The sequence below is a fragment of the Bos taurus genome, chromosome 2, assembly GCF_002263795.3.
Source record: "Bos taurus isolate L1 Dominette 01449 registration number 42190680 breed Hereford chromosome 2, ARS-UCD2.0, whole genome shotgun sequence".
Lineage (NCBI taxonomy): Eukaryota > Metazoa > Chordata > Mammalia > Artiodactyla > Bovidae > Bos > Bos taurus.
The window spans coordinates 27,226,098-27,238,687 of NC_037329.1; the positions used below are offsets into that span (position 1 = coordinate 27,226,098).

At 39.1% G+C, this 12,590-nt stretch overlaps 1 protein-coding gene across 1 annotated transcript; it reads right to left on the reverse strand.

Moving 5' to 3' along the window:
* Positions 1–225: 225 nt before the first annotated feature.
* Positions 226–6,933, reverse strand: G6PC2 (glucose-6-phosphatase catalytic subunit 2). The gene is made up of 5 exons (NM_001192046.1): positions 6,716–6,933; positions 6,035–6,144; positions 3,801–3,912; positions 1,691–1,806; positions 226–737 (listed from the first exon to the last, which is right to left on the reverse strand). Exons 1-5 carry the CDS (start codon positions 6,931–6,933, stop codon positions 226–228), a joined length of 1,068 nt encoding a protein of 355 aa, NP_001178975.1.
* Between the last annotated feature and the right edge of the window lie 5,657 nt (positions 6,934–12,590).

A 12,590-nucleotide genomic window follows, 5' to 3' on the forward strand; every position in this document is an offset into this window, starting at 1 on the left:
ACAAAAAGTCAAACAGGAATGGTTGACTAACATACACTCTAAAAGACGGGGGAACACAGGTAACTCTGAAGGCCAAACTAAACATATATGAGAATGGACTGGGTCTTATGGCTGCCATTTGTGACCTCCAGCTGGAAGCCTCCAGTTTCTGTCTGCTCTGCTGGTCTTATGTGAACATGGGGTAGTGTCATCCTGGGGCCGCAGGCACCAGCCCTCCACACAATTCTAATTAAGCTTTTTGGCACTTGGTTTCATTAACATATGAATACAGTAGGGAATCAGGGCAACCACAGTCAGTGGGATGGACGCACTTTTACAGAAAGACAGCACGTAAAACAAATACTCGGTGTCAGTGGGGATCTTGATGAAGTGGTAGAGCTGCAGAGTGGTCAGCGAGACCAGGGCACAGAGCAGCCGGAAGCTCAGCCCGTAGCCGTTTTCTCCTCGACAGCTCCTGAGGAACATCTCTGAGTTAATTGCAAAGCCCAGGCCAAAGAGGACCCCGAGGTTTCTCACAAGTCCGGCAAAAGGTGTGGTGTCAATGTGGATCCAGTCGGGGTTGGCGCACCACTTCTTGGCTATGGGCACGGACCACAGCAGGTCAATGTCAAGATGTCTGAGCAGCAGGTAAAAGCCAAGTGCAAACAGGAAGAGGAACAGGTTGGTCTTCAGGTATACACTCAGGCTGGCTGTTTGGATACCTGGAGTGTATTCAAAGATCTCCGCTACCAGGACGCCTGGGGATTGGAAAGCAACACTGAGCAGAACTGTGTGCCTTTGAGACTCTCAGGAATCATTCCTCTCTGCATTAAAGAATTTAGCCACAGTTTTCAATGATAAAGGGCTGTAGAAACCTAGGTTCTATCCATTTTCCAAAACCTGTTTTTTTAAGGCAGTAACTGAAACCTCACTTTTCCCATGGTCTTTTACCCATCCACATTAGCACAGGGGGGATTTTCAGGAGTCCAGGGCACTGAGTGACAACCCACTTTATAGGCAGAGCACTGATCTGCTGCTGCTGCTGCTAAGTCACTTCAGTCATGTCCGACTCTGTCTGACCCCATAGACAGCAGCCCACCAGGCTCCCCTGTCCATGGGATTCTCCAGGCAAGAACACTGGAGTAGGTTGCCATTGCCTTCTCTGGAGAACTGATCTAGGTGCTTGCAATTAATATTTCAATTGCCACAGCCAGTTAATGTAGAGAGCCTTTGAAAGATATGTGGAGTTGAAAAGCGGAAACTCCATCATTGTGAATGCTGGTAGAAATACAAAGCAGCTGCTGAATGAAGTCCACAGTTAGGTAATAATCACTGCAGGTGTTTCTGAGAGAGTGACACGGTGTGCAGGTTGGAAGGCCATTATTAAGTCTCCCAAACCAAGACACAAGCACACTGTCCTTCGTGGTGTTTTGGGAGTTGGACTCAGCACTAGTCACACTTTAGAGAAGCCCAACCGTGTCACCAAGAGGTTATGCACTTATACTTTTGAGTGAGAATGTGTACCATTGCCTGTATGGAGAATTTGAGAGATATGAAGAACCACTTAAGCTCCTAGGGCAGCATTAAATATCAGTGGCTTGATAGAATTACCTGAGTTTGGGGAATCAGTTAGCAGGGAGAATCTGACAACATAAAACAAAGGACACTAAAGCTTTCAATGATACAACAAAAGGTAAGTGATCATATTTACCACCAATTACTCCAAGAATAACTTGATGAGGAAAATGTGTTGCTATGAATACTCTGGAGATGCAGACATTGATTTGAATCAACCAAAAGAGACTCCAAAGAAATGACCAAGTCAGTCTACGATGGAAAAATAGAGACAAGCATAAAAAGCAAAGAAATTGTATCACTCATAAAAATGGGCGGGGGGTTGACACCAGATGATCTTTCATAGAGGAATCTTCTAGCTGTGATGTAATATCATAATTCTAGAGGGTCTTTCAATTTTGTTTGCACTCTATAGGATTTCAAATGTTTTAACAGATGTTTCTATATTTATCGATGCATTAAACTGAACCAGTGCTAGGCTATATTGTGAAATTTTAATAAATGCTGTAAAAAGAAACCGACTTGGCATCCTGATAATTATTCTAATGAAGGGAAATTCAAGCTTGGGGGAATTATTAATATTTACAGTGGTCTAGAATAAATTATATATATTTTTACTCCCTGTCATATGTGCTTCCTCTTTCCTCTCTCAAAGTCTCTTTGTTTGAAGAAAACTCACAGAAGAGGCAGCTGCCAATCTGATGAAAAGCACACAGGCATTCCATCAAGGGCAAGTTTTCACTGGGTTTAATTTCAAGACTCTCAAGCTCTCAAGAGTCCTGGTTCCTTGGTTTTTGACACGTAGAAAATAATAAACAGAAAGTGACCTATGGGTTATATATGTTGAGTTAGAAGCAGTAGTATGCAGAAAACTTATAAAAATATTTAAGTCCAAGCAATGTTCATCATTTTAATAAAAAATATTAGCAATAATGAGTTCTAGGAATCCTTGATGGTTCTGAATGATTTGTCCCTGATAATTGGACTAAATTTTGGATATTGAAAAGTTAAGGAATAGAGAGAAACAAGACTTTCAAAGAGAAAATAAGCAGGGTGTATCCATATGGAAGAAGAATCAACAAGGATGTGGTAATATTTAGGTAAGGTGTGGGCACTCAGTACGTTTTGATGGATCAACGAAATGATGCAGTTATAAGAATCAAAGAAGAGTTGAGAATTTTTTTTTTTTGAGAACAAACAAATAATTTTCCAGGAACTGGAGGAGAAAATGAGCTACAGAGAAAAGGAAAGGCTTATCTAGATTCCTACTTTGAAAAATTGTCTATGGATAGAAAATGCTAATTTTTAAAGATGACAACATGTTTTTTACCATTGTTGTTTTGGATTGGATAATGAATACCTTAAGGCATACAGGTCACAGTCTCATTAGGATAAACTTTAAAGATGCCCAAATTCCTTTGGTTATTTGTTTTGTATATTACCCAATATTACTCTGAAAAGTGGAATATGAGATGGAACTTGGAAATTCTTTATTATAAAGAACTTTAATGTAATGGTGTATCTTATAGTAGCTTTTATGCAATTAACTGGAGAATCTTATCTCAGACTGCCTAATAATTTATGATTAAAGTGATGCTCAAAATTATTTTAATGATAGTTAAAGTATATCAGGAAAGAAAAGAAGGAAAAAGTATAAAAATTTTGAATAATTTAAAGGTCTAGGCCTTTCAGAATGTTATGAATCTACTAACATTAAATCTACTAACATTAGAATTTAAGTTTGCTTCTGGATGTTTTAAATTAAAAGATTGCATAATATTTAAAGCTAGAATATATGTTATTTATGTCAAAATCATTAGTTAGTCAAAGAAGAAAGCATAATTATACTAAAGTAACCAATGTATTCGAGGGGAATGAGGCTTCTCAAAAATTTGTTTAAAGTAAGGGAATATGCATGGAAAAATACTTCCTTATATAATTTCAGATGACTTATTTATGAACTACTAAAGTGAGTATAGTATTATGGGGACCCCAAAAGCACATTTAAAAAGTCATTAATCAATTAAACATTTCCAACCCTGTAATGTGGTAATCATTGTGAGCTAATTAGGATATTATCTTAAAAGCAAAATATTAATCTCCTATTCATTTTGCTAAGTTGGCTATGATAGAATTGAATAAGCACATTTTAATAACTAAAATTACACTAAACTGAATTTTTAAAAAGACTTTCTGTGTTTAAAACTGTCATGTTCCAGGGCTACAGAGATTGGAGCAAAGCTGACCTGTGCAGAGTGATAAAAGACTTATCCATCTGACTGACGGTGTGGCTCAGGGCCGCTGTCACCATGACATACCAGACACATGATGAACCCATCGCATGGCCAGATGGACTTCCTGCAACAAGAAAGTGGCAATCCATTTGAAAGGTGGTTAATAGAGTACAACTATCAGAAATGGACAATAGAATAGCATATTAGCCATGAATATTACAAATAACTCAGAAAAAAGCCATAGGACATAGGCTGTATGTACTGTTTAGTAATGGGTAGAAATAAATAAAATTGAGTCAAACACCATTTCAAAAAATTTCCCCAGGTTATTCAAGTTCATTGAAGTCCAGAAATCAAAATGTTCAAGTCTAATTAAGAACTCGGGCTGTTGCATCAAAAAATCTGCCACATCCTTAGTCATTCTTCATATCTAATTGTTTTTAACTGATGACAAAATTGAAGTACTTGGATTGAATCTTGAATCAGCTTATTTTCTTTGGGCTGAAAAGTCAAACATATTAAAGCTATCACTGCTGTGTCTGATTTCCCAACTAACTGCTATGTACTAGCTAGCCCCATGCCCATCTTGTGACTGGTTGCTGCACTAGGAGTCTTTGTCATTAAATGGAAAAGGGAAGCTACAAAGTGGCATCAATCCTGGCAGAATAAATCTGCAGACAGGAAGCCTTTCTACTCCCAGAATGTCTTTCCCATGTCACTAGATCTTTTTTTAAAAAATCACTTTGTTTTGATGTACTCCTTGAGTTTTTACCAAGTGGAGATTCATTGAGCTTAATTCATTGAGTCTCTTTTTGAAAAACACCAGTTTAAATAAAGACAAATCTATGACTTATGGATCTCTTTCTTTCAAATTGATTTCTTAAACAGAAATTATCAGGGCTTTTTATATGTTTCATGTATTGGAAAACTTCAAGGAGTGAATGTAAAATGTAGTATTTCTTTTTTTCTTTTCCAGAAAATGTCTCATAAGACAGAGCATGTGCTGGGAAGTTCTGGGATAAACCAAAGTAGCATTTCAATTGAATGGCAACCCACTCCAGTGTTCTTGCCTGGAGAATCCCAGGGACGGGGGAGCCTGATGGGCTGCCGTCTATGGAGTCACACAGAGTTGGACACAACTGAAGCGACTTAGCAGCAGCAGCAGCATTTCAATTGTCCCAGATACTATCCATCCATCCATCCATCCTGCATTGTTTTCACAAAGATAAAATACATAGCATCCCTGACATGATGGAATGCACAGTCTATTGGAGGAGTCAGATATTAAATAACTACTACTACTACTACTACTAATACCAATAATACTATAATAATAATATAATATTAGTAGTATTAATAATAATATTAATAATACTATAGAGTGATAAGTACTATAACAGATGGATGCCTACTTTTTTGGTAGTAAAAAAAAAAAAAGATATTCCAAAAATTTATTAGGAACTTACACATTCACTGTATTCAAGGTTAGTCTCAGGATGTCAAATGCCAATAATTTGAGGCTATGTAACAAAACTGTGTGGAGGTACAATATAACACAATCTTACAAAGTAAAACAATATGCAATTTACCTTATATATATATATATTTAAAACTTTTTATAATCTTAAATTCAACTCTCATAGTAAAGATTTTATACTCATACAAAATCTTACTTATGAGAGAGTGGACCCAGAAGTCTACTTAGGTACTGTATACACAAGAGAAAAAGCAAAGTGGAAAGAAATAACTCTACGATGAAAGAGAATTTCGGCAGGCAATAGTAATACCAGGAAGTCCTTACCTTTCTTACAGAAACCCTGTCTGTTGTCTCATTTATGTGATTCTCAGATCTACAATAACTTTGAAAGGTGCACAGCAGCAGATAAATCAGCATTTCCAGTATTTTAATATAGTTTTTAAAAAATGTGTTCTAGTTAATTGTCTTTTGTTTGTTTCTATATCAGACCATGACCTCCTTTCAAAAAAAAAAAATGCCAAGAATAAAATCATTTGGGGAATATTCTTTTAACTTATCCTTTTACAAATTTTTTAAAAATGAAATTTTCTTACTCATAAAAGTTTTACCCTTTTCACTAGCAATTTTTGTTTATGAACTTTTAGCATCCTCACCCATGCCATTTTCTTTAAAACCCTCTATGATATTGTACAGTTATTAGGTGATAATCATGTACAATGGCTATCTGTTGGAATATCTTTAGTAACCTGAGGCTGCTTTAACAGCTTACCTGGACCTGTTTCGCATGTAGTGGGGAACTGTTCAAGGCATGGACTTGAGTGATTTGGGTAAATCTGAGTTTCTTGGACCCACCAGTAAGGCCGATGACCAAATAATATCCTGTATTTAAAGAAATATAAATATGCATATATATTTAAACACACAGTTGTTACTTATTGGAGACTAGCTATTCTCTCCTATAAAAATGACTCAAGCAGACTGTTGATGAGGAAAGCTCATTATTGAGAGACTTTGAAAGAATTTAAGTTCTGGTCTGTCTCTCATTATAGAGGATGAGTCATATGGAGTTTGGGATCCTAGTTTCCAATAAAAACAGGGACTTTTTTCCTTGCAAGGGAAGTCTTTCAGTGCTTTGGACACTTAGACTGAAAATATCAAAGTGGTCTTTGGAATTATTAATCTGTTCATTATGGTGCAATTCATTTAACTCACTTCTTGGTTAATCATACCATATATGTTATAGGCTTTTGGAATTTACTTCTAAGTCAGATAAAGTATAGACTTCTATGCTTTTTTGTAAGTTCTGTTTACGAATAGGTGTTTCAAGTTAACCAGTATGTTTGAAAGATCATCCAAGTAAAACTATACACATCTGAAATGTGATCATTAAGCCAAAGCTACAAATTTAAGAAGAAGCTTTATGAAGAATGAAACAAAACAGAAGGCTTACCATTTAAAAATAAGATTGAACCAATCCCCAATGACTGCTACCCATATCATCTTAGTTCCAACTGTCTGATTAAGTTGAAACCAAAGTGGAAAATAAATAGAAAAGATATTCCGGGGATCTCCAACATTAGACATAAAATTTAGAAAATTGTAGTAAGCTCGGTAGTCCTTCTGCAAATGCTGAATAACGAGCACTCCATTCCTATGAAGGAAATCCATCTTGAAAGAGAGGCAGTTCTAAACATAGAGTGAGCGGAGCTGAAGTGCTCTGAGTTCTACCATTTTTATACGTTTCTCTCTTGGCGTGTCCAGCCATTACTGTGACATGTGATACTGACCATCTGTGGAGAGGGCATGTCTGTCCTCTGCTGAAAAGTTCAACTACTTTATGATTTTAATTGATGCTAAAGAGGTGAAGTAAATGCGGATCGGTGGCAAGTCGAGGGGAAATTTGGGTAGAGACACAATGCATTTCTTATGCAGTCTGTCTTTTGTGTGAACAGTTGGATCATGTTTGCTTGAAATTTTTGCACGGTTCATTTCCTTCAAGGGCAGAGACATTAGCAATTTCTGTGCTTCACTAGAAGACTATGTAAATAATTACTGCATGTCAAATAGCCCTTAAAGCAATGCATTTTAATTTAAAATAGACTGTGGCTCTTTGACTATTTTATTGGGTCTTTCAGGAAAACAGATGAGTAAATATCTAGGCATGAAAAGTTTATATGATATGACAGTATTTTCTGATTGCAGATGTTTAAATAAAAATATTTTACTATTTCCTTATTAGCAAAGAGAATAATATGAGAGATGTGGAACAGAGAAGAAAATACATGGAGTTTATGAAATCTGGAAGGAAATGTGTTATTTTTCGACTGTGAGGCCAGAAAGCAGATATGGAGATTACTGAGTAGTAGGTCTACTAGATGGTAGAACTGTTAGGAATGAGGCATATTTTTATTGGCTAGCAAAAACAATTGAGAGCATGGGAGAGTTGCTCGTATGACAGAGCCCAAGAAAATAAAGTCAGTCACTGTTTCCATTGTTTTCCCATCTATATGCCATGAAGTGATGGGACTGCATGCCATGATTTTAGTTTTTGAATGTTGAGTTTTAAGCCAGCTTTTTCACTCCCCTCTTTTACCTTCATGAAGAGGCTCTTTAGTTCCTCTTCACTTTCTGCCATAAGGATGGTGTCATCTGCATATCTGAAAAGTGAAAGTGAAAGTTGCTCAGTCATGTCCGACTCTTTACAACCCCATGGACTATATAGTCCATGGAATTCTCCAGGCCAGAATACTGGAGTGGGTAGCCTTCCCTTCTCCAGGGGATCTTCCCAACCCAGGGATTGAACCCAGGTCTCCTGCATTGCAGGCAGATTCTTTACCAACTGAGCTATCAGGGAAGCCCTGCATATCTGAGGTAATTGATATCTCTCCTGGTACTCTTGATTCCAGTTTGTGCTTCATCCAGCCTACCATTTCACATGATGTACTCCATCCCACTCCAGAACTCTTGCCTGGAAAATCCCACAGATGGAGGAGCCTGAGTTGGACAAAACTGAGCGTGTGACAGTGACTTCACTTTCACTTTTCACTTTTGTGCATTGGAGAAGGAGATGGCAACCCACTCAAGTGTTCTTGCCTGGACAATCCCAGGGACGGGGGAGCCTGGTGGGCTGCCGTCTATGGAGTCGCACAGAGTCAGACACAACTGAAGTGACTTAGCAGCAGCAACTCTGCATAAAAGTTAAATAAGCATTCAATACGCCAGCAAATTTAGAAAACTCAGCCGTGGCCCCAGGACTTGCCCCATCGTTTAATGGCACCTTATTATGGGGATCCAGTGTCTACAGGTACCTCCCTAGACTCTTTGCTTCTCTTGGAGGAAATGTTTTGACTGACCAGTCTTTTGGGGGTGTTTTTTAAAAAATTCTATGCCTTTCCCAGATAAATTAAATTTCTGGTTATGGAAGTTAGGCATTAGCATTTTAAAAATACTTTCCAAATGATTGCAATGTGCAGTTAGGGTTGAAATCATTGATATAAAGCAATTCATACATAGCTTGTTCTCCTTTTGGCCTTAAACCCCTCCCTCTGCCAAAAGTCTACCTGAAAGAAGCTGCACTGACATTTAATATGTCAACTATTGGGCTTAATTGGATTTCCCATTACATTAGATTTTGCACTAAGTGATGTATCTTGTCAAGTCTTCGGAGACTCTATCTCTAGAATGAAAGAAAACCCTAATCTCCAGAAGAGGTAAAGCAGTGGAGGTAACTGAAGTGCACTTCTCATGAAATAGGGCATAGTAATGGCAACTTTGCTCACTGGGTTTTCTGTGCTTCTCTCCCAAAAAGAGCTTAAAATACAGCCTGGCTGCTATGGGTGAGAACTTGGGTCTGACAGTCACTAAGCAGGACTGCAAATGGCATCAGATCACTTTTCAGAAAGTGTCTTTAAATGTCTTCCAGGAAATGAGTATTAATCTCTGTCCATGGTGAGAACCTCACAGTCTCCTTTATTATTTTTACTGCGGTGGGAGGAGAGCCAGGAAGTAGTCTGCCAGCACTGGCTCTCCCCAGGTTTTGCTCTCCCCTCGGGCAGACTACAGACTATGAATTATATTCACTCTCATTCTCCCACTACTGTGCTAATCTGATCTGAGGGATGTTTGGGATAAAATTAGTTGTGCTGAAAACTCAGTTGTGCTTTAGAATGTCTTGCATTTATGATCTGCCAGTTATTTACCTTTAAAAATACTCCATCTGGGGACTTTGCTGGTGATCCAGTGGCCAAGACTCTGTGCTCCTGAGGCAGGGGGCCTGGTTCAATCTCTGGTCAGTGAACTAGATCCCACATGTTGCAACTAAGACCTGGCACAACCAAATTAATAAAAAATCATAATAAAAAAAAACCACTCCATCTTATTATCCAATTTTAACTTCACAGAGGTCTTCATTTTAGGGATGAGGAAATGAACAAGTAACTGCCCAGGTCATTTTTTTTAGTATGGGAGGCCTGCTTGGAAATGAAATTTTTTTTCCAGAGCAATGATTTTTCTCAATCTAAGCCTTGTCTTGGCTTCTTAAGGCCAATATTGATGAAATTTTTAAACAGCTGCAAAATAAATAATAGCTAATGCTATTGGGCATCTGGTCCCATCACTTTATGGGAAATAGATGGGGAAACAGTGGAAATAGTGTCAGACTTTATTTTGGGGGCTCCAAAATCACTGCAGATGGTGACTGCAGCCATGAAATTAAAAGATGCTTACTCTTTGGAAGGAAAGTTATGACCAACCTAGATAGCATATTCAAAAGCAGAGACATTACTTTACCAACAAAGGTCCGTCTAGTCAAGGCTATGGTTTTTCCAGTGGTCATGTATGGATGTGAGAGTTGGACTCTGAAGAAGGCTGAGCGCCGAAGAATTGATGCTTTTGAACTGTGGTGTTGGAGAAGACTCTTGAGAGTCCCTTAGACTGCAAGGAGATCCAACTAGTCCATTCTGAAGAAGATCAGCCCTGGGATTTCTTTGGAAGGAATGATGCTAAAGCTGAAACTCCAGTACTTTGGCCACCTCATGCGAAAGTTGACTCATTGGAAAAGACTCTGATGCTGGGAGGGATTGGGGGCAGGAGGAAAAGGGGACGACAGAGGATGAGATGGCTGGATGGCATCACTGACTCGATGGACGTGAGTCTGAGTAAACTCCGGGAGTTGGTGATGGACAGGGAGGCCTGGAATGCTGCGATTCATGGGGTCACAAAGAGTCAGACACGACTGAGCAACTGAACTGAATGCTACAACCAGCTTGTTTCAAATGTTTTCAACCACCCAGACCTCCAGTTTCCCTGTATCCTGATTTGTTGGCACTTAACCACATCTGGTCAGCTGCTTGATCACTAAGAGGACTTCACAGATACAGTCACCACTTGGAATTGTTGGATGGCTCATCCCATCATTTGACAACAGGGACACAGTTGTGGGTACTCAGTGGCTACTGTTAACTTCCCAGTTGCTGACATCTTCCCTGGAGAAAATATAAAGTGGCACAAAGATGGGTCCCTCCAGAGCTTATGGGGAGTGCTGATGCCCATCTGTTGCTGATGGTCCTGGGACCCAGCATATGTTTTCTTCTCTGGGAATAGTCATGCATTGAAAAAAATTGTGCTGTGCTAAGTTGCTTCAGTCGTGTCTGACTCGTTGTGACCCTATGGACCAGAGCCTGCCAGGCTCCACTGTCCATTGGATTCTCCAGGCAAGAATACTGGAGTGGGTTGCCATTTCCATCTCCAGGGGATCTTTCCGACCCAGGAATCAAACCCGTATCTCTTATGTCTCCTGCATTGCTAGGCAGGTTCTTTAAGACTGCTAAGTCACTTCAGTCACGTCCAACTCTGTGCGACCCCATAGACTGCAACCCACCAGGCTCCCCCATCCCTGGGATTCTCCAGGCAAGAACACTGGAGTGGGTTGCCATTTCCTTCTCCAACGCATGAAAGTGAAACGTGAAAGTGAAGTTGCTCAATTGTGTCCAACTCTTAGTGACCCCATGGACCACAGCCTACCAGGCTCCTCCATCCATGGGATTTTCCAGGCAAGAGTACTGGAGTGGGGTGCCATTGCCTTCTCCATCTTTAAGACTAGCACCACCAAATAAATTAAATTTACTCAGATGAGAGCAAACAGAGATTATTTATTCTGCTTGCTATAGCAAGGGCCAGCCACCATCTCATGCATCTGACAAAAACACAAAAGTGGACAGAGGATTGGAAACACTTTATAAAAAAAAAAAGGAAGGCAGGCCTCAGGGTTGCTCTGATAAAAGGTGGTTGGTGGCATGTGTAATCTGGAGATGAGCTTCTAGAAGTAGAGCATCTTAGGTGATCGGTTTGGGAAACCATTTGGCTTTCTCTGGTTGGTCCTGAGTTGAAGGCAGGAGCAAAAAAACTGGGCGTCATTGACCAAGTTCTAAGCACTCTGGGCATTTTGCTTCAGATGTTATGGATCAGAGTTCTGTTGTTACATTTGGTCTGGCCATTGTCCATTTGTATACTCTGTCTTTCACAAGACAAACTGAATAAGCATATGTCAGAAGCAATTTATGCAGCATCCCACCAAGAAATAAGGGACTCCCTGTGATTCTGAGTCTGTAATTCTTATTTATTAATATTTATTTCTTTGGCTGTGCTGGGTCTCAGTTGCAGTACTTGGGATCTTCTATCTTCCTTGCAGTTTGGAGGATCATCAGTTGTGACATGTGAGATTCTTAGTTGCAAACTTAGTTGTGGCATGTGGTATCTAGTTCCTTGACCAAGGATGGAACCTGGGCCCCCTGCATTGAGAGTGCAAAGTTCTAGCCACTGGACCACCAGGAAAGTCCCTATAATTCTTATTATTAATTGAGTTAAAATGAGGATATGTGCTTGCTTGCCAAGGACAAATCAATTTATTCAGGTATATCATGACTCTGTGAGGCATTGGCCTTGACTAATCAGAGTCTGTACTCTTGGCCTTTTTGTTTTTGCATAATCACTTTCTATAATTCCCATAATCTCTTTAATGAACCATGAAGAAAGACATTACTTTGCTTTATTCTTTTTCTAAGATGTGTTTGAGCCATAAATTTTATCATATTCTTTCTTCAGAAACTTCCTTAAATTATAATGTGAATGATATCAAATACATTTTGTCTTACAATTAAAAAATTAACTTTACTCATTCAGTACTTCAGAGTCTGTGGACTGTAAGGAAGTTGGTTGCACATTAGCTTTTCATCTTAGGTGGATAATTTAAAAAGACTGTCTCCTGAGGACTCTGCTTCTGTAGACTATGGGATAATTAACCACAGCAAAACACCTTGATTTCTTTC